This window comes from Nicotiana tomentosiformis, chromosome 12 (assembly GCF_000390325.3).
Source record: "Nicotiana tomentosiformis chromosome 12, ASM39032v3, whole genome shotgun sequence".
Taxonomy (NCBI): domain Eukaryota; kingdom Viridiplantae; phylum Streptophyta; class Magnoliopsida; order Solanales; family Solanaceae; genus Nicotiana; species Nicotiana tomentosiformis.
This window is the reverse complement of record NC_090823.1, coordinates 122,648,331-122,668,929: the sequence shown is the minus strand read 5'-3', so window position 1 is coordinate 122,668,929 and position 20,599 is coordinate 122,648,331. Positions and strand designations below refer to the sequence as shown.

Sequence of the window (20,599 nt, the reverse complement as noted above, 5' to 3'; positions counted from 1 at the left end):
AGTAATGCAGGATAGGCTTTCCCAGTTGCCAGATGAAATTCTTGTGTCAATTCTTTCTCAGTTGACATTGAGAGAACCGGTGCGCACACGTTCCCTTTCAAGTCGACGGCGATACATTTGGATGCTTGTCACATGTCTGAACTGTGATGTAATCTCAGAGTTCGGGATAAGGCGTTGAATCCAGATTTTTGCGAAAAGGAAGGGCTGAGGCATATCAATTGGATTAATCATGTTGTGGATTTACACAGATCTCATACTTTAGAAGAATTCAGTGTCCGTCTTCTTTTTGAAGGTAATTTCAAATGTGAAATTGATAAATGGCTCAAGTTTGCATCATCAAAGAAGGTCGAAAGCCTTGAATTATTCTTGCTAATTGGTTATTGGGTAGAATCCGATCGATATTCCATTCCCATTGAGCTTTTAAATCATGGAAGTAGTGATGCTTCACTCTTTGGCTTCGGGGCTCTCAAAAGTCTAACTCTAGACGGAATTGATGTGTGCAATCAAGTTGCCAAGATTTTCCTCTCCAACTGTCCTCTTCTTGAACAGTTATCTATAAGAAATTCTCGGTTATTGAAACATCTAGAAATTGGTCCTTCCCTCAAGTTGAAGCATTTGGAGATATATCTATGCAAAATAGATTATTTGGAGATCTGTAATGCCAATCTTATCTCCTTTGGTTTCAAGGGAACGGAGGAAACAAACTTGTGTCTAGAGAATGTTTCTTCGGTTGTGAATCTTCAGATTGAGGTTTACCGTGGATCGCTGCCAATTCTCATTGATTTGATTGCAACAAAATTCAGTGAAGTGGAGAAGCTTTCATTTGAAGTTAGTTCTGACCAATTGAGGGTAAGCAATTTCCCTCTTCCATAAAGAATAAAAGAAAGTTTTGGTGCCTTTTTTTCCTAGTCTTCCTTCTAATTATTTTATCTTTTCCAGGCTCTTGATTTTCGTCATTCTTTTCCGAAATTCAACAATCTCAAATGGCTTATATTGAGTGTTGTCGATTGCACTCTACTTGAAGTTACTCCACTTCTGCAGGCATCTCCATACCTGCAAATGTTCGAGATCAAGGTAGAGATTTATATATTTATTTTCTTTTGAAATATGGTTAAATGCGTCCTTTTACTTCTGATCTGGTGTCCACTCTTTTCAGACTCAACGAGAGTTGGGACCATGATCTGTCATGTCTTACTTGCTTTTGTATTTCTGGAAACTAATATTGGATGTTTGCGGAGGAATGTAGTACTATTATAGGATGTGCTAGTACTGTGTCTGATGAAGGATTTGAGGGATTCGCATAATCTATATATGTTGCCATACTAATTTAACCCCTTTCTTTGATTCAATTTCTGATTCAGATTATAATAAAGAAAGATTTACTATATTTCAGAGTATAATTGTATTAGTATTTCTTTTCTTTTTTTCTGATTGGCTGGTCTGATACAAGGATCTATGGTGGAACTATTCTACCGCTACCTAGACATATTCCGTACCACCATCTCAAAGTGGTCCGATATGAAGGTTATCTTGGCGGTACAGCTGATGAGGAATTGATAAATTACCTTGTCGAAAAATCTTTAACGCTTGAGAAATTCATCGTTAGTCCTTGCGATCAGTCATATTCCAAAGTTGAGCGAAAAACCAGAAGTCGGGCTTGGCGGCAGCTACAAGGAAAATTTTCCAAAGGAGTCGAGCTGGTGATCCTTTAAATCACCCTCTGAGTACTACATCTATGACTCAGTTGAATTACCAAAGATTTATCAGTAGCAGTTATGATTTACAAGCACTCTAAATTTAGGCTATATGCAATACTAGGAGCAGATGCAGTGATTTGGAGTAGTGTTTACTTGTTTTCGTATATTAGACCTTCTCTATCAGTGCTACCTTTATTATCTGTAATTTCCTGTTCCAGTTTTCAATACAATCAATCTATCTATGTTAACCGTGTGATTTGAACTAGTGTTTACTTGTATTCATAGAAAGTGGGCAAAATCCAATGCAGCACTTGTCATTTTTTAACTAGATGTGTATTCATATGTTCTTTAAACATGTATTAGAACTACATTACAACGTCAATTCAATTTTTTCTAAAGTAGTTTTTGAAGTTTTATACTCACAAAAAATTTAATTTTTTCATGTAAAATGCACGTCCAAGCACAATTTCAACTTTCAAAAACCATTTTTCATCTCATCTTCAAAATCTCATTTTTTTCAAATTTCAATCAAATCTATGTCCAAACCGCTTGCTTAATCTCAAAATACTTCAAATGCAATCCCTGGAGTTTCTCAATTCAACGAGGATGTCATGTGACTTCTACTCTTCAAAAAAATAGATTTCAAGGCTTGATAGTTTGACATTGAATTGAATTTGCACTTGAATTTGATTTCGATTTAATCATCACAAACACTTTCATGAACATTTTGTTACAATGGAGAGTGAAAAGGCCAATGCAGCAAAGCACGACTACAAAACGTGTAGATAAATATTTACAAGTTATTGTGTTTTTTAGTTGTCTTGCTTCTTCTTGTGATTTTTGATGAAGAGTATGGATGGACAGGAGTTAAAGAATTTGAGCATCCAGCCCAAAATCTTAAGGCAATGGACCCTATTACTTGTTCAAAGAACAATTAAGGTGAAGCAGAGTCAGGAACGACGAATCATAGGTGGAGTGGTCCACGACATTATAAACCCTTTAGGAGAGCCTTCCACAACCAATGACGAACAAGTGCATTTCTCTTACAACAGGTTCAACGAGAAGCCAGCCTAGGCCGGAGTCAGCATAGGATGAAAAAGACGGTCCTAATCTGGTTTTGGCTTTGCAATTTATTGGGCTGTGGTCTGTGATAAACAGACTTTAAGGACTCTAGACTAGTAGCAGCATAAGGATTGTAGTCAGTTTGAATTCAGAACAAATCCCTCAAAGATAACAGTAGTAGTCAAAAACTTTATAATCTAAAGATTCAATCTGACAGTTGATATTACACCCTAAAGATGTAAAAGCATTATTATTACAAGGCCAACAGAGGAACATACGAGTACATCGGTCTCAAGAACATGAAAGAAAACCAGGATACACATCCTGCATCTTGATAATCACTTCTTCTTGGCAATGAACAAACCCCACCTCTGCTCGCCGGATGAACTCCTGATTAGCTTGGCCTTCCAACCTCCAACTATTTCATTGTAGTCTTGCTGTAAAATTAATAACAGAAACAAAAGTAAGAAGTAAACCTTTGAACCACAAAAAGGAAAATCACAAAATGATCAAAAGATGATGACAAAGTACTCACTTCTGAGAACTCCTGGATAAATGAATCTCTTTCCTTCTCCACAGTATTTAACTCCTTTTGGAGAACATTAATGAACTGCAATATGCAAAACTCTTTTAGGTTTGTCTCAATATCTTAGTTCGCGTTCATTTACAAAGAAAAGAAGATCTACAGAACACACCTGTTCAGTTCGATCCTCAGCAATAACTTCGTCAAAACCAGCATCTCTGAGCATCTATATTAAGGGGAAAATGCATAAGAAGCACTGTCATACAACAAACATGAAGCAGAGAAGAGAAGGGGACATGCTTGTAGAATGGATATATATACCTGGCCATATTCTGCAACATCATGTAAATCATAACCCCTTTGCTTAATATACCCTGCAAACTCTTCTGATGCTGGTCCTGGGCTTTTGCAGTAATCGCTTATGAGGACTTTGCCTCCTGGTTTCAGCCAATTGTAGAAAGATCTGAACAAAGCAGGTTTGTCCTGAAAGTACACAGTAATTTAACCGTAAGCAGACAAATAAAACAGCCACATGGAGAAGGAAAGAAGATAAAAACGATTTTGAAGATTCATGTAGCAAGAAAGGCAATTACTTGGATGTGAAGGATAGTGTCTCGACTGTATATCACATCAAATGTGCCATCAGGATACGTTTTCTTTGTGCAATCAGCAACCTCAAATTCAACGGCACATTTGAGACCAATAGCACGCTCGAGAGCAAAAGATATCATGTTGATTGAGAGGTCAATGGCAACAACATGAACATCATAATTCTCAGCCATGTAAAAGTCACCTCCACCTATGCCACAGCCAACATCAAGGACTTTTTGGCCAGGCTGAAGATCCAACATGGAGACAAATTCTTTTGTGGTATCTGCTCAAGATTAAATGCCTAATCAGCAAAAAACTAGATAAAGCACAGCAGAAAGTAGGATTAAATGATTTTGAGTGGAATGATCAAATTCAAGTTAAAGAAGAGAATTTGCAAGCAGACAGGAGATGAAAAATAAACAAAAAAATGAAACTGTGAAAACTCTTTCGCTATAACCTTCAGGCCGACAAATATAATTAAGAGATACTCTAGTACACTGCATGGAGTTGGATTCTCAGAAATCAAGACAAGAGAGGCAAGGAATCTTAGGGGCTTACCAACTCCACCGGTGCTCACATAACCTTCTCCAAAGACACGTTCATATCGCAGTATGCCACTACACTTGTATTGAACGTTGTCCAGGAAACGCTGGAATCCCCTGTCTTCCTCAGAATTAACTTTCCGCCATAACCAACAAATCTGCAAGATGCGAGCAGCAAAGGGTGCAGTGATTGGATGTTTGGGTTAATAGTAAAAAACAAAAGGGCAATGAGGGATGAAAATCTATATACCTGATTCTGATTCTTTTTGTTTTTTACATAAGCTCCAATGCACTTGCAACCGATGAGACAAAGTTCAAATGATTTTCCATCATCAGCATTTAAATGGCATTCCTTAAAAACCTGCATGCGAGTAAAGGAATCGAACAGGTTAAGCCAAGCAAAACAAAGGCAATGATTGTTTTTGTGACAAATGCACCAATACCAAAATCCTTTATGCTGTTAAAGAGATTTATATTATTTTCTCCAGAAATGTAGGAAAAAAGAAAAGAAAACACACTTCTAAAGCGTGACAACAAATTTTATTCTAGGGATCCTAATCGTTGGTAAAATATACTTCATGCACTGATTTAACTGGAAAATAACAAGTTTCTGTGATCAACATGGAGTTTGCTCACAGTATTTTTCCAGTGCGAAAAGCAACGGAAGAAAAGTTAGACCTTTGTATAAAACCTAGGCTCCCGATAATGGGTTGGGTTGTTCTTTCGCTTGTGGTCTCCTGATTGATGGAAGCATGACTCTCTGAAAAATATGTAGCCTCCAACTTTCAACCATTTTACCATTCTCTCCACAAGACTCTGGACCTACAATCAGGCAAAAAGAAACAGTTTCAAGTGTTAAAGCAGTACCTGTTAAAGTGGCAACTCAAATTGATAAGTGTACAAGAGCAAGAGATATCCCTAACATTGTAATTTTACCATCAAATTATTATAAAATGAATCATAAAATGTATTTGGTGTCCAACAGGACAAGATACAATTATAGGCCAGGCTTTTTGCATATTAAACCACTTTCATGTTCTCAGAGTTGCTGGTCAAATTACTTATTACGTAATCCTTCTTTTCAGAATGTTTTAGCAAAGAAAAGAGGATTCATTTTGATAATCTATACTGGTCACTTACACACAGACACTGACCGAACAGTTAATGGACAAGCTTTGGACATGATGCCCGACTGCCCGTAGGTTAGATGATATCTGATCAAAAGAGCTATTTGAAAAATCATGCGTAGATGATAGTTGCAGATTTGCCTATTATACTCATGTTTTTGCCTAATCATGACTTATACACACTTCTGATATAAAAATGAACCTTCTTTAAAAGTTTGGTTAATTAACAAACTTAGGAGTTGAGTATTTGTTCTTTTCTACTATCCCTGCCTCCTTCTAAACTTGCAGGCAACTCGGGTCATCCATTTCACGTAACGTGAAACCCTTGCGATTTTTTCAAGCAAAAGATTAGGCAGAAGGTGAAAATAAAAGTACCTCTTCATCAGAAAGATACATCAGTAGCCAGTTTGAAAATATCAAGTCCACGGATTCAGGTGAAAACTTCAAATCAGGAGAAGTCACATCAGCACACATGAACTTGACATTCTTATGATGCCTATTGATGCTTTCGTTCTGCAATAAGCAGAATAAAAGATGAGAAAAAAGGAATATCTCTTCACTAAACTTATCATCACTTAAGACTGCATTAACAAGAGAACCTTCTGAACAAATTCAGTCACAGCCCCCAATAAAAAGAGAAAGAGAATGTAAATGACTAGAGGGGGAAAATGTCACGAACCTTCTTAATTGCACTTTCGATAAAGTCCAATGCTATAAGCTGCCCAGCATTCTTGGCTAATTCACCAGTGAAACGGCCAATACCAGCACCCAATTCTAACACTGATTTCCCTTCATATGATGGGAGTAGAGAGAGTACCTAAAATGACCATTCACAAGTTTCAAATATTTGTCACATGTCTACCAGCATACCATGTCAAACTCGCAAAACAAACAAAACAAAACATGCAATTCAAGAACAAATTCAAGTAAAAACAATATAAAAGCAGCCTGATAAAGTGAAAATCAGAATAATAACTTTTGCATCTCTAGTAACATTAACTATATATATGCATCAACTCAAAGACAATAAACGTCTAAAAGAACAAGGAGGCTGTAAACCAAAACAGATCACTCTAAACATAAACAGATAGCAGCATACATAATAACCATCAAACTTTCTGCATGCTAGAAGGTTTTGGATCAAATTTCCACCCCTAGTAACTGAAATGCAGTGCAATTAGACGGATCAAAATTCCTACTCTACTTGCCGTAATTCAGTGCAATTGTACAGCGGAAAATTTTCCGGATCACCAGTATAACTTCACATTAGGCTTCTTACTAAATATGTGGGTGCACAAGGTAATTCTTGACAACTACGAGTTGATAAAGAGATCACAGGGACAAACACACTAAAACTATAAACTTCAGCCTGAATGTCAGTGCCAGCTCCTTTTGTCACTAGAAATGACATAAATCATCATTGGTTCTTTTTGAGCTGTTGGTATTCTTCCACTATATGCACCAGGAAAAAAGACTAGTAACTAAGAAGGATTACATAAACCAAGGATCACGTTAGTAAAACCAAAGTTCCATGATCACAATAAAGAAGTGCAATCTTTCAAAGAACAACTTTTCATCTAATGATCAGACGAAGCCCGCGAATAGCAACAAACTTCTCGATCCAACATTTGGGACAACTGAGAGGTCAAAGCATCGTTATTAAAGGGGTCATAAGCAAGCACCCCTTACTTTTTGTTAACTGGAGGCAAACATATGGTGCTTGCCGTCATTAAAAATTTTATGACTTTGCTCTTTGTAACCAAAAATTGTTTATAGATTGACTTCTACATGTTTTTCTCTCCTTTTTTTCCCTCCTTTTTTCTTCCTTCTTGGGATGAAGAAGTAGTAAAAATTCGACTTAGCATGTGCCTATTAAAGTCCCAATGTGCCAATTAAAGTCCCAAAGATGCGAATCCTCCTTAAAGCGCACACATCTTGCAACTTAGGTTATATTAAAAGGAACAATGTCCAAACAGAAAGCTCCATTAATACCAAGCAAGATTTGATTAATTTCTGTCCTCGATGCTACAGTAAGTAGCTTTGATTGGGAAGAGGTCTGACAAATTAAAATTTAAGGTTTATTCTCACTTTTAAACAGAGAACTGAACATAATGTTGATTCTTAACAGTAAAACGTGTACTCCATTTCAGATCAATGAACAGTAAATCGAAATTTAACAAGTTTTGATTAGTTGTTAGTTTGCGAGACAACAGGGTAAGTGGTATCAAGTCATTATATCAAGCAGAAAATAAATGATGTACATAATATCAAATAACAAACCCGGTGATTTCCCACAAGTGGGGTATGTGAGGTAAAATGTACGCGGTCCTACCTTACCACTACACCACCTTTTTTGGCAAAATAAAGGGCATATTCTATTATTGAATATTCATGAAAATACTCAGAAATAGTAGTTCAAAATTAATACTAGCTTGTTTGGCCAAGCTGGAAAATCAGCTTATTTTGATAAGTGCTTTTTTCAAAAGTAATTTTAAAAAAAATACTTTTGGAGAGAAGGAGTTTGTGTTTGGCTAATCACTCTGAAAAGCACTTTTGAGCAATAATTTGTGTTTGGCCAAACTTTTCAGAAAGTACTTTTAAGTATCAAATTACGAATAAGGACATGAATAGATTTACTTAATAGTTAATATTATAAGTAAGTAAATAATCTTAAAAATTTGTTATTACAGGAAATAATTAATTTTTTTTATTTTATTTAAGTAAAATATGAAAATAAATTTAAAGTACTTAATTCTTTTAATATAAGTTAAATATATTAAAAATCATTCAACAAATATAAAAGCATTCATCCCTAAAGTTACTATATATTAGAAAGCTATCCTAAAAATAATAAGAAATATTTATACATTAATATCCTAAGTATTAGGTTTAACGATTATTTTGGTATATACTATATTTTGTTAAGGGTATTTTTGGTAAGAAGAAAAGTCAAAACTGCTTCTGCTCCTGCTTTTGGAAAAAAACTTTTTTTTTCTGTTTCTCAGAAACTATTTCTGCTTCTTCCCAAAAGCACTTTTTTTCCAAAAAAAACTTGGCCAAACAACTCAAGTTAGAAAAAAAAATGCATTTGAGAAAAAAAAAAGTGTTTTGGCCTCTTGAGAAGCTTGGCCAAACAGGCTATAAGACCAGGAAAAGAATATCCATCCTTAATAGATAAAAAAGCTGAATAATAACAAGGTAAAGAGAAATTTCTGAGGAAATTGACCGGTTATAATTTAAATAGAAGAAAATGACCCTTCAAAAATCTCATGTGTTCATTACCAATTTCATGTGTTATAATTTATCGCGCTCCTACCATATAACTAAAAGAACATTTGTAACGAGCCATAAAACCGATCTCCCCAGAAATCAATAGAGAAGAAGGCAAAAATTAATACCTCGGGCCTCTCTTCTTTGTCAAGATCAGCTGCTTTAGAATCAAGCATCATAGCCTCAACAGTGAGTTCGGATGTGTGCTCGATCCAATAATTCTTCTGAACATCACGTTCTTGTCCTGTACACAACACATTCATAATCAAAAACATTAAAAATAGATGTCCGAATAATCACATTTTAATGGCTATATATTCCTCATTTCATTTCAAAAAAAAGAAGAAGCAAGGAACCATTCAAACCTGAAGAAGCAGTAGTAGCAGCAGAAATAACAGGAGCCATAATTTGGGATATTGATCAAGAACACGAAAATGTTATAATCTTTTTAATTAATTATTAAACAAGATTAATTTAAGTAAGACAATGTGGGTGGTGGGTGTATGTTACTAATGACCCTCAACGGCAGTACGGGATCTAGAAAAGGATCTTGATCTACGGTTATTGCTTCTGCCTTTCTGCTGCATCAGCTAACGTAAAATGCTTATGGTTTTTGTTATAGGCGGTGGTCTATCTATTTATAGGCAAAAAATGAAAAAAGATGACCCCCCTATGTAGCTATAATTTTGGTATTTTGTGTAACAGAAGGAGCAGAGGGTGATTGTTGAAATGGTGGTGAATTTGAGAGGAGGGGAATCGTAGAGACGAGAATTGGGTGGGTAGGTGGGTGGTGGGGAAGGATCTGTTATGACTAATGGCCCTGTGCCACGTGATCTCCCTTTGGAGATTCTCATTAAAATAAATAATCGTTCCTCTAAAAAATTGATATAATATATTAAAATTAGTGTATAATAATTTTTGGTTTCCCATATTTCTTTTGATAAAAAAATTGAGAGGGCTGGTCCTTATTTTTTAAACAACTAGTTTCGACAAGCGAGGCTTGCTCAGTTGGTAAAAGCACCTCCACTCACGACCATTAGGTCCTGGGTTCGAGTGACGCTGGAAGGGAAGTGTGGAAACACTATAGATCCTTTTAATTTTGGAGCGGTTTAAGAAGAAAAAAATAACTAGTTTCAGAGTGCGCATGTCGTGTGTCCATCTCGTTGAGTAATATTTTTTAAAAATTGAATAAATATCATATTACAACATATATTTGAGTTACGCAATAAAATTTAAGTTTTTGAAATTAATGAATGTTGATCCTATGTAACTAACTCAATAAAGGACGGAACTCTGTCTGATAGAAGTTTTCAATCATCATACGATATATTCAACCCAAACTTATTTTCAATTGTATGATTTCATGCTTAATTTTCACAAATTATCGTGCTACCTCAAATCTTAACTTAAAATGTTTATGATAACAAATGTGAAATACCACCAAAATGATCTTATAATGATTATTTTTATGAGATAAGAGAATTATTTACCTAAACCGATAAAATTGACAAAATTCTAGCTAATTGCAATGACGACAATTACCAACTTCTATTCTTAAATAGCACAATTTTGAATCTTGTAATAACACAAACTATTAAAAATGACAATTGAATTTATTTTTTTTTATAATATATGAGCAATTTGAGTTGGCATAGCAATTTTATAATTATTAATATAATATGGACAAGCATAAGATTCTTGAATTGATAAGATCTTTAATTGATATGAGTTAGAATATCTAACCTTTTTTTGTTACATAATGCATGCAATGACCAAAATAATCTATAAGAAATCTATAAATAGGATAATTACATATAAACTAATTATCATGCATAAGACATCGTATACAAAAATCACAACCAACAACATTTTTGATTTATAATTATCTATCAAAAAATACATGAATATCTATAATTAGATAACTTCACGAACAACTTAACGATTAGAACGTTTACTTGAATCACAAGTTTACCTTCGCTAATGTTGACTCTATCAAAACTTTATGATAAGTATGTGGAACGGTTCTAACTCCTCCTTATTTTAAATGGTTTTGATTTTAAAATTCTAACAAATAAAAAAATTGGCTTGTATACTGCAACAATTTTGGTAAATGGATACTAAACGTGAAGTGACTTTAATTGCTTGGTAATTTTGGCAAAAAAAATTAAACCTAAATGACATTAATTGTTGGTGGAAAACAGACATTTTTACACTAAAGAATTTCCCACCCGTAACTTTAGAGAATAAAATTATATCATTATTCTCCTAATTCGAAAGAACTTCATTAATGAAATATCTTTGACGTTGGCAAACTATAGTAGAAAAGAACTCAACCACAATTTTGGCAAAATATTAGAAAACTTATAGAATAAAATAATTGATTTTAAAATCCAAAATATTAGGAAAATAATTTAATGACTATTCATAGATATTAGGACAATAATTAAATGATTATTCCTAGATATTAGGATAATAATTAAATGACTATTTTGTCCAATACAAATTTTATTTTAAAAGGTAAAAACGGCGAACGACATTTCACTAACTGCCTTCGTGTTTTTAATATAGTATAGATAACAACAGCAATTACACATTAATCTGTCACGACCCAAAAACCTAATCTGTCGTGATGGCGCCTATCGTGGAACTAGGCAAGCCAACTCATTTCCAAACAAACCGATATTTTCCTTTCAAAGATAATTTCAATACTATTTAACATAAAACCTTCATTTAAGGAGTTCAAATCAAAGAAAAAAAATAGAAGTATGAAAACGAAAAGCCCGACATCGGGGTGTCACTAGTCATGAGCATCTACTACAAACTGTCTAACAATATCAAGGCTAACTCAGCTTGGAAAGTAACTAAATACAACTAGAGGAAGATAAGAGGGAGAAGAGCAGGGGTTGCGATCGCCAAACAACTACATTGCTATCTCCAAGAAAATCTGTAACCAGAACACTCAATAACCGCTACCGTGTCCAGCTACACCTGAATCTGCACACAAGGTGTAGGGAGTAACGTGAGTACGCCAACTCAGTAAGTAACAACAATAAATAAAGACTGAGTAGTAGTGACGAGCAATAAAGCATATAACGTCTATATCGTGAAAACTCAGTAAAGTACAATATGCTTTAAAAATCAGTGTTTGAATCAAATCATCTCATTTAAATTCGGTTCCAGTAAAAATCATTTAAAGATATTTTTCCAACAGTTTTTCAAACAAAGGCTTAATGCAAAGGTGAGCAAAAATGATGAAATCATAAATAGCCCCTCGGGCAAAACATCACTCATATACAGCCCCTCGGGCAAACCTCACAGTCACTCGTGTCACTCGGGAATACCTCACAATCACTCATGCCTCCCTGTCACTCAGCACTCAGCACTCGCACTCAGTGGGTACCTGTGCTCACTGGGGTGTGTACAGACTCCGGAGGGACTCCTTCAGCCCAAGCGCTATAATCTGCACGGACAACTCACGTGCTGCACGGACAACTCACGTGCTATAATAATAAAGTATGCTGCAGGCGGGCAGCCCTGATCCACACTCATCCTCACAATTAGGCCCTCGGCCTCACTCAGTCATAAACCTCTCAAGCCACTCGGGTATTTTAGTAAAAACAGGGCATTCGGCCCAAAATAACATTTATATGCATCAAAATTAGAGTCATAAAACTAAGTTATGTAGTAAACAAGTATAACCATGACTGAGTATAGATTTTCAATCGAAAACAATGAGAGGATAGTAAGAAAAGGCCCCTAAGGTTCCAAACAGCACTGGCACAAGGCCCAAACATCGTATTCAACCCAATTTACAGAAACTCTTTTTAAAACATATAAGTATCATATAGTTTCAACAAAATATGCAACTTTACATTTGCTACGGGACGGATCAAGTCACAAATCCCTAACGGTACACGCCCACACGCCCGTCACTTTGCATGTGCGTCACCTCAAAGTAGTAAAATGATACGAAATCCGGGTTTCATACCCTCAGGACTAGATTTACAATCGTTACTTACCTCAAGCCGTGAAATTCTTATTCTGCAATGTCCTTTCCTCGTGAATTGGTCTCCAAACGCCTCGAATCTGGTCATAAATAATTCGTTTCAGTCAATAAAATTCATTGGAATTAATCCCATAAGAAAATAATAATTTTCCATAAAAATTCGAAAATTAGCTCAAAAATCGCCCGTGGGGCCCACGCATCGGAACTCGACAAAAGTAACAAAATCCGGAAGCTCATTCAACCACGAGTCTAACCATATAAATTTTACCAAAATTCGACCCCAACTCGACCCTCAAATCTTCAATTTAAACCAAGAGGGTTTTTAAATTTTCACAACTAAATTCACCAATTAAATAATAAAAACAACCATGGATTCGGGTAATTTAACCAATATTGAGTTAAGAACACTTACTCTGTTGTTTCCTCTAAAAATCACCCAAAATCGCCTCAAATTCGAGCTCCAAATCGTCAAAAACTGAAAATCCCATTTTCAGAACTTAAATTCACTGCCCATACTTTTCTTCTTCTCGAACGCGGTCAGTGCCTCGCGTTCGCGAAGCACAAAATAACTCCCGTCCAAATTCCTCTTTCGCGAACGCGACATCAGCCTCGCGTTCGCGAAGCACAAAATGCCCCAGCCTCAATGCCTTCTACGCGAACGCGTTCAACCCATCGCGAACGCGACACCCCACTACGCGAACACGTAGACCAATTGCCTGGGGTCTTCGGTTGCTTCCTCTCTTCTTTGCGAACGCGTAACACCTCTCGCGTTCGCGATGCACACCCAGTCCACCCTTCGCGAACGCAAAGAGCAAATATTGCCAGCCTCTCAGTTCCTCTTCGCGAACGCGAGGCTCCACTCGTGAACGCGATGAAGGAAACCAGATGGTGTATTAGAAAAATTTCATCAGAGTTCCAAGTCCAAAATCCAACCCGTTAACCATTCGAAACTCACCTGAGCCCCTCGGGACCTCAACCAAATATACCAACAAGTGCTAAAATATCATACGGAGTTAGTCGAATCCTCAAATCACCTCAAACAATGCTAAAATCATGAATTACACCCCAATTCAAGCCTAATAAATTTTGAAATTTCTAATTTCTACAAACGACTCTGGAACTATCAAATCACGTCCGATTGACCTCAAATTCTGCACAAAAGTCATAAATGACATAACAGAGGTATTTCAATTTTCAGAATCAGATTCCGACCCCGATATCAAAAAGTCAACCCCCCGGTCAAACTTCTCAAAAATTAAACTTTCGGCATTTCAAGTTTAATTCCTCTACGGACCTCCAAATAATATTCCGGACACGCTCCTAAGCCCAAAATTCCCGTACGGAGCTATTGAAATTATCAGAATTCGAATCTGAGATCGTTTACACATAAGTCCATATCCGGTCCACTTTTCTAACTCAATTTTTTAATTATGAGACTAAGTGTCTCATTTCACTCCGAGTTCCTCCTGGACCCGAACAAGCTAACCCGATATAACATAATATAGCTAAATAACACAAAAAGAACTAGAAATGGAGAAAACGGGGCTATAACTCTCGAAACGATCGGTCGAGTCGTTACATCCTCCCCCTCTTAAACATCCGTTCGTCCTCGAACGGGTCTAGAAACATACCAGCAGTCTCGAATAGGCGTGGATATCTGCTCCGCATCTCCCGCTCAGTCTCCCAGGTGGCCTCCTCCACAGGCTGACCTCTCCACTGCACCTTCACTAAAGCTATATCCTTTGACCTCAACCTTCGAACCTGCCTATCCAAAATAGCCACCGGCTCCACATCATAAGTCATATCACCCTCCAACTGAACCGTGCTGAAATCCAAAACATGGGACGGATCTCCAATATACTTCCGGAGCATGGAAACATGAAACACTGGATGCATACTCGACAAGCTGGGTGGCAGGGCAAGCTTATCAGCCACCTCCCCAATCCTCTGAAGCACCTCAAAAGGCCCAATGAACCGGGGGCTCAACTTGCCCCTCTTCCCAAACCTCATAACACCCTTCATGGGTGATACCTTCAGCAAAACCTTCTCCCTAACCATAAAAGACACATCACGGGCCTTCCTATCCGAGTAGCACTTCTGCCTAGACTGCGCCGTGCGAAGCCGCTCCTAAATCAATTTCACCTTATCTAATGCATCCTGGACTAAGTCTGTACCTAAGATCCTAGCCTCACCCGGCTCAAACCATCCAACCGGAGATCTACACCTTCTCCCATATAAAGCCTCGTACAGAGCCATCTGAATACTCGACTGATAACTGTTGTTATATGCAAACTCCGCGAGTAGCAAAAACTGGTCCCATGAACCCCCAAAGTTAATGACACAAGCACGCAACATGTCCTCCAATATCTGAATAGTGCTCTCGGACTGCCCGTCCGTCTGAGGGTGAAAAGCTGTGCTCAACTCAACCTGAGTACCTAACTCTCGTTGCACGGCCCTCCAAAATTGCGATGTGAACTGAGTACCCCTATCTGAAATGATGGAAACTGGGACACCATGCAGGCGAACGATCTCTCGGATGTAAATCTCAGCCAACCACTCTGAAGAGTAAGTAGTACCAACTGAAATGAAGTGTGCGGACTTGGTCAGCCGATCCACAATAACCCAAATAGCATCGAACTTCATCAAAGTCCGTGGGAGCCCAACTACAAAGTCCATGGTGATCCGCTCCCACTTCCACTCGGGATCTCTAATCTCTGAAGCAAGCCACCCGGTCTCTGATGCTCATACTTAACCTGCTGACAGTTGAGGCACCGAGCCACAAACCTAACTATATCCTTCTTCATCCGTCTCCACCAATAGTGCTGCCTCAAATCATGGTACAACTTCGCGGCACCCGGATGTATGGAGTACCGCGAGTTGTGGGCCTCCTCAAGAATCAACTCTCGAAGCCCATCTACATTAGGCACATATATCTGGCCCTGCATTCTCAGCACGCCGTCATCACCAATAGTCACATCCCTAGCATTACCTCTCTAAACCCTGTCCTGAAGAACGAGCAAGTGGGGGTCATCATACTGACGCTCCCTGATATGGTCATAAAGAGAAAACCTGGAGACCACATAAGCCAATACCCGACTAGGCTCCGAAATATCCAATCTGACAAGCTGTCCTGCTAAGGCCTGAACATCCAATGCCAAAGGTCTCTCTACTACTGGAAGATATGCTAAACTCCCCAAACTCTCTGCCCGGCGACTCAAAGCATCGGTCACCACATTGGCCTTCCTCATATGGTACAAAATAGTGATATCATAGTCCTTAAGAAGCTCCAACCATCTCCGCTGACGCAAATTAAGATCCTTCTGCTTTAACAGATACAGCAGACTCTGGTGATCAATATAGATCTCACAATGAACCCCATACAAATAATGACGCCAAATCTTCAAGGCGTGAGCAATGGCTGCTAACTCAAGATCGTGGATAGGATAGTTCTTCTCATGGGTCTTCAACTAGAATGAGGCATAGGCAATCACCCTACCCTCCTGCATCAAAACACAACCAATGCCTATCCTCGAGGCATCACAATACACGGTGTAAGAACCTGAAGTTGATGGCAGAACTAACACTGGAGTTGTGGTCAAAGCTGTCTTGAGCTTCTGAAAGCTCTCCTCACACTCATCTGACCACCTGAATGGAGCACCCTTTTGGGTCAATTTGGTCAAGGACGATGCAATAGATGAAAATCCCTCCATAAAGCGACGGTCGTAACCCGCTAAACCAAGAAAGCTCCTAATCTCCGTGGCTGATGATGGTCTGGGCCAACTCTGCACCGCCTCTATCTTCTTCGGATCCACCTGAATGCCCTCACTAGACACCACGTGCCCCAAGAATGCTACTGAACTGAGCCAAAACTCACATTTGGAGAACTTTGCATAAAGCTTCTCCTCACTCAATCTTTGCAATACAACCCTCAAATGCTGAGCGTGCTCCTCCTGGCTACGAGAGTACAGCAGGATGTCGTCAATAAATACAATGACGAATGAGTCCAAATAGGGCTGGAATACACTGTTCATCAAATGCATGAATGCTGTCGGGGTATTGGTCAGCCCAAAAGACATCACCAAGAACTCATAATGGCCATATCGAGTCCTGAAAGCTGTCTTGAGAATATCTGAATCCCGAATCTTCAGCTGGTGATAACCGGACCTCAAATCAATCTTGGAGAACACCCTCGCTCCCTGAAGCTGGTCAAATAAATCATCAATACGAGGCAAAGGATACTTGTTCTTGACTGTGACCTTGTTCAACTGCCTGTAATCAATACACATTCTCATGGAACCATCATTCTTTTTCACAAATAGAACCGGTGCACCCCAAGGTGACACACTAGGCCGAATAAACCCCTTATCAAGGAGTTCCTAAAGCTGTTCTTTCAATTTCTTTAACTCCGCCGGTGCCATACGATACGGTGGAATAGAAATGGGCTGAGTGCCTGGCACTAAATCAATACCAAAGTCAATATCCCTATCAGGCGGCATACCCGACAGGTCTGGAGGAAACACATCCGGAAAATCACATACCACCGGAATAGAATCGATGACATGAGTCTCTACACTAACATCCCTCACAAAAGCCAAATAAGATAGGCAACCCTTCTCAACCATGTGCTGAGCCTTCAAAGATGAAATCACCCTACTTGGTACATAATCTACAGAACCGCTCCACTCAACCCTTGGAATTCCCGGCATAGTCAATGTCACCGTCTTAGCGTGACAATCTAGAACAGCATGACATGGAGATAACCAATCCATACTCAATATCACGTTAAAGTCGACCATACTGAGCAGCAAAAGGTCTATTTGGGTCTCCAGACCCCCAATAGTCACCACACATGACCGATATATGCGGTCTACAATAATAGTATCGCCCATAGGAGTAGATACATGAACAGAAAAAACTAGAGACTCACGGGGCATATCCAGAAAATGGGCGAAATACGAGAAAATATATGAATACGTGGAACCAGGGTCAAATAATACTGATGCATCTCGATGACAAACTGATACAATACCTATAATCACAGCATCTGAAGCAATAGCGTCTGGTCTGGCAGGGAGAGCATAGAAACGGGCCTGACCAACCCCTGATCTGCCTCCTCATCTAGGGCGACTCCTAGCTGACAGACCTCCACCCTGAGCTGAGTGGGCGGGTGGTAAGGTAACCGGTGCTGTAGTCAGAGGCTGACTCCTCTGCTGAGATAGACCTCCATGACGATGAGGACACTGCCTCCACATATGCCCAAGATCCCAACACTCAAAACAACTCTCTGGTGGTGGCGGCGGAAACTGAAGGGAACCCACACTCAAAATAACTCTCTGGTGGTGGCGGCGGAAACTGAAGGGAACCCTTAGCACCGGGATAACTGATAGAATAACCTGGCATGGAAAAGCCCTAAACAGGTGGAGCACGGGATGGACTCTGAGCTGGAAGGGCACTAAGTGATGAGTGGCCCTGATGAGAACTGTGAGAACCATGGCCAGATGATGCACCACGGTGAAATGGTCGAGCTGACTGAGCCTGTCTGAAATGACGACCTCTACCGTGCTGGAACTGACCCCCAAAAGGAGCACCGCTGAATCCACCCTGACCACGAGGCCTCTTGGCCTCCCTCTCAACCCTCTTCTGACCGTGAACCATCTCAATCTGCCGAGCAATGTCAACAACCTCATCAAAGGTAGCACCCGAAACCCGGTCCCTGGCCATGAGCAACTGTAGCTGATAAGTGAGGCCATCAATAAACCTCATGATCCTCTCTCTGTCAGTGGTAACCAACCAGATAGCATGACGGGCCAACTTGGAGAACCGCATCTCATACTGCGTCACAGACATATCACCCTGGCAGAGCCGCTCAAACTGTCTACGCAGCTCCTCTCTGCGGGATCGAGGCGTGAACTTCTCCAAAAAGACCACGGAGAACTGCTGCCAAGTAAGGGGTGCTGCGCCAATAGGCCTACGCCTCTCGTAAGTCTCCCACCATCTGAGTGTAGCCCCAAAAAACTGAAAGGTAGTGAATGAGACCCCACAAGTCTCCAAAATACCAGCAGTACGGAGTATCCTCTGACACATATCCAAAAGGTCCTAAGCATCCTCTCTCTATGTACCACTGAAAGGTGGTGGCTGGAGTCTCCCAAACCTCTCCAACCTATGTTGATCATCCTCAGGCATAGAAGGAACCACATAATCCTGAGAAACAGCAACCGACTGGGCTGGTGGTGCCTCTGGTGTGTAAAGTCCCTGAATAACCTGCTCGGGTGTGCGAGCGACGGGAGTCTGAGTGCCTCCCCTGGCCTGAGAAGTGGCTGCGGCCGTCAAAATAGAGACCGCCTGAGCAAGGCCGGTACACGCTGTCAGTATCTGAGCTAGGGCCTCCTAAATGCCTGGAATCACAATAGGCACAGGTGGTGCCTGAGCTGGTGCATCAACAACTGGAACCTGGTCCTGATCTTAGACAACCGGTAGATCTACAAGTACTGCACCAGCTGTTGTACGGGCTACACCTCTGCCCCCTACCACGACCCCTACCGCGGCTTCGGCCTCTCGCGGCCCTGGCTGGTGGTACTGGTAGTTGGCCCTCCTGACCGGTAGCACGAGTCCTCACCATCTGTGAGAGAATGAAACAACAGATGTTTAGTTACTAGAATCAACAGATTCGCACGACAAGAATTCAAGAATGTGGAGTTTCCTAAAGGTTCTGCAGCCTCTCAAAGATAAGTACAAACGTCTCTGTACCGATCCGCAAGACTCTACTAAACCCGTTCATGACTCGTGAGACCTATGTAACCTAGGCTTTGATACCAAACTGTGACGACCCAAAAACCTAATCTGTTGTGATGGCGCCTATCGTGGAACTAGGCAAGCCGACTCATTTCCAAACAAATCGATATTTTCCTTTCAAAGATAATTTCAATACTATTTAACATAAAACCTTCATTTAAGGAGTTCAAATCAAAGAAAAAAAATAGAAGTGCAGAAAAGAAAAGCCCGACATCGGGGTGTCACTAGTCATGAGTATATACTACAAATTGTCTAACAATATCAAGGCTAACTCAGCCTAAAAAGTAACTAAATACAACTAGAGGAAGATAAGAGGGAGAAGAGCAGGGGCTGTGATTACCAAATAGCTACCTTGCTATCTTCAAGAAAATCTGCAACCAGAACACTCAATAACTGCTACCGTGTCCAGCTACACCTGAATCTGCACACAAGGTGCATGGAGTAACATGAGTACGCCAACTCAGTAAGTAACAACAATAAATAAAGACTGAGCAGTAGTGACGAGCAATAAAGCATATAACGTCTATATCGTGAAAACTCAGTAAAGTACAACATGCTTTAAAAATCAGTGTTTGAATCAAATCATCTCGTTTAAACCCGGTTCCAGTAAAAATCATTTAAAGATATTTTTCCAACAGTTTTTCAAACAAAGGCTCAATGCAAAGGTGAGCAAAAATGATGAAATCATAAACAGCCCCTCGGGCAAAACATCACTCATATACAGCCCCTCGGGCAAACCTCACAGTCACTCGTGCCACTCGGGCGTACCTCACAATCACTCTTGCCACTCGGGCATACCTCACAATCACTCATGTCTCCCAGTCACTCAGCACTCGGCACTCGGCACTTGTACTCAGTAGGTACATGTGCTCACTGGGGTGTGTAAAGACTCCAGATGGACTCCTTCAGCCCAAGCGCTATAATCTACACGGACAACTCACGTGCTATAATAATAAAGTATGCTGCAGGCGGGCAGCCCCGATCCACAC

At 39.6% G+C, this 20,599-nt stretch overlaps 2 protein-coding genes across 3 annotated transcripts in view; one reads left to right on the top strand and one right to left on the bottom strand.

Annotated features, from left to right (window-relative positions):
- Positions 1-1,953, top strand: part of LOC138903620 (F-box/LRR-repeat protein At3g03360-like) — a 162,808-nt gene extending 160,855 nt beyond the window's left edge. Inside the window, exons 2-4 of one of the 2 annotated variants that reach the window (XM_070192030.1) lie at positions 159-849; positions 940-1,074; positions 1,451-1,953. In XM_070192030.1, the coding sequence (XP_070048131.1) occupies positions 159-849; positions 940-1,074; positions 1,451-1,483 (859 nt within the window). In that variant the 3' untranslated portion in view covers positions 1,484-1,953. Of the gene's footprint in view, positions 1-158; positions 850-939; positions 1,075-1,156 lie in introns of both variants that reach the window. The other variant, XM_070192031.1, reaches the window with a different exon arrangement.
- Positions 1,954-2,921: 968 nt separating this feature from the next.
- Positions 2,922-9,580, bottom strand: LOC104107697 (phosphoethanolamine N-methyltransferase-like). Its single transcript, XM_009616567.4, has 12 exons — positions 9,178-9,580; positions 8,941-9,056; positions 6,222-6,359; positions 5,918-6,055; positions 5,094-5,237; positions 4,666-4,776; positions 4,432-4,573; positions 3,876-4,156; positions 3,604-3,765; positions 3,455-3,508; positions 3,295-3,369; positions 2,922-3,196 (listed from the first exon to the last, which is right to left on the bottom strand). The coding sequence occupies exons 1-12, from the start codon at positions 9,215-9,217 to the stop codon at positions 3,098-3,100; spliced, it is 1,500 nt and encodes a 499-aa protein (XP_009614862.1). The 5' UTR covers positions 9,218-9,580; the 3' UTR covers positions 2,922-3,097.
- Positions 9,581-20,599: the final 11,019 nt, after the last annotated feature.

Coding starts and splice junctions, on each gene's coding strand:
- LOC104107697 (XM_009616567.4), bottom strand. CDS start 9,217: ATGGCTCCTGTTATTTCTGCTGCTACTACTGCTTCTTCAG. Junction 6,360..8,940: donor ACAAAGAAGAGAGGCCCGAG/GTATTAATTTTT, acceptor TGGTCATTTTAG/GTACTCTCTCTACTCCCATC. Junction 3,370..3,454: donor CTGAGGATCGAACTGAACAG/GTGTGTTCTGTA, acceptor TGCATATTGCAG/TTCATTAATGTTCTCCAAAA.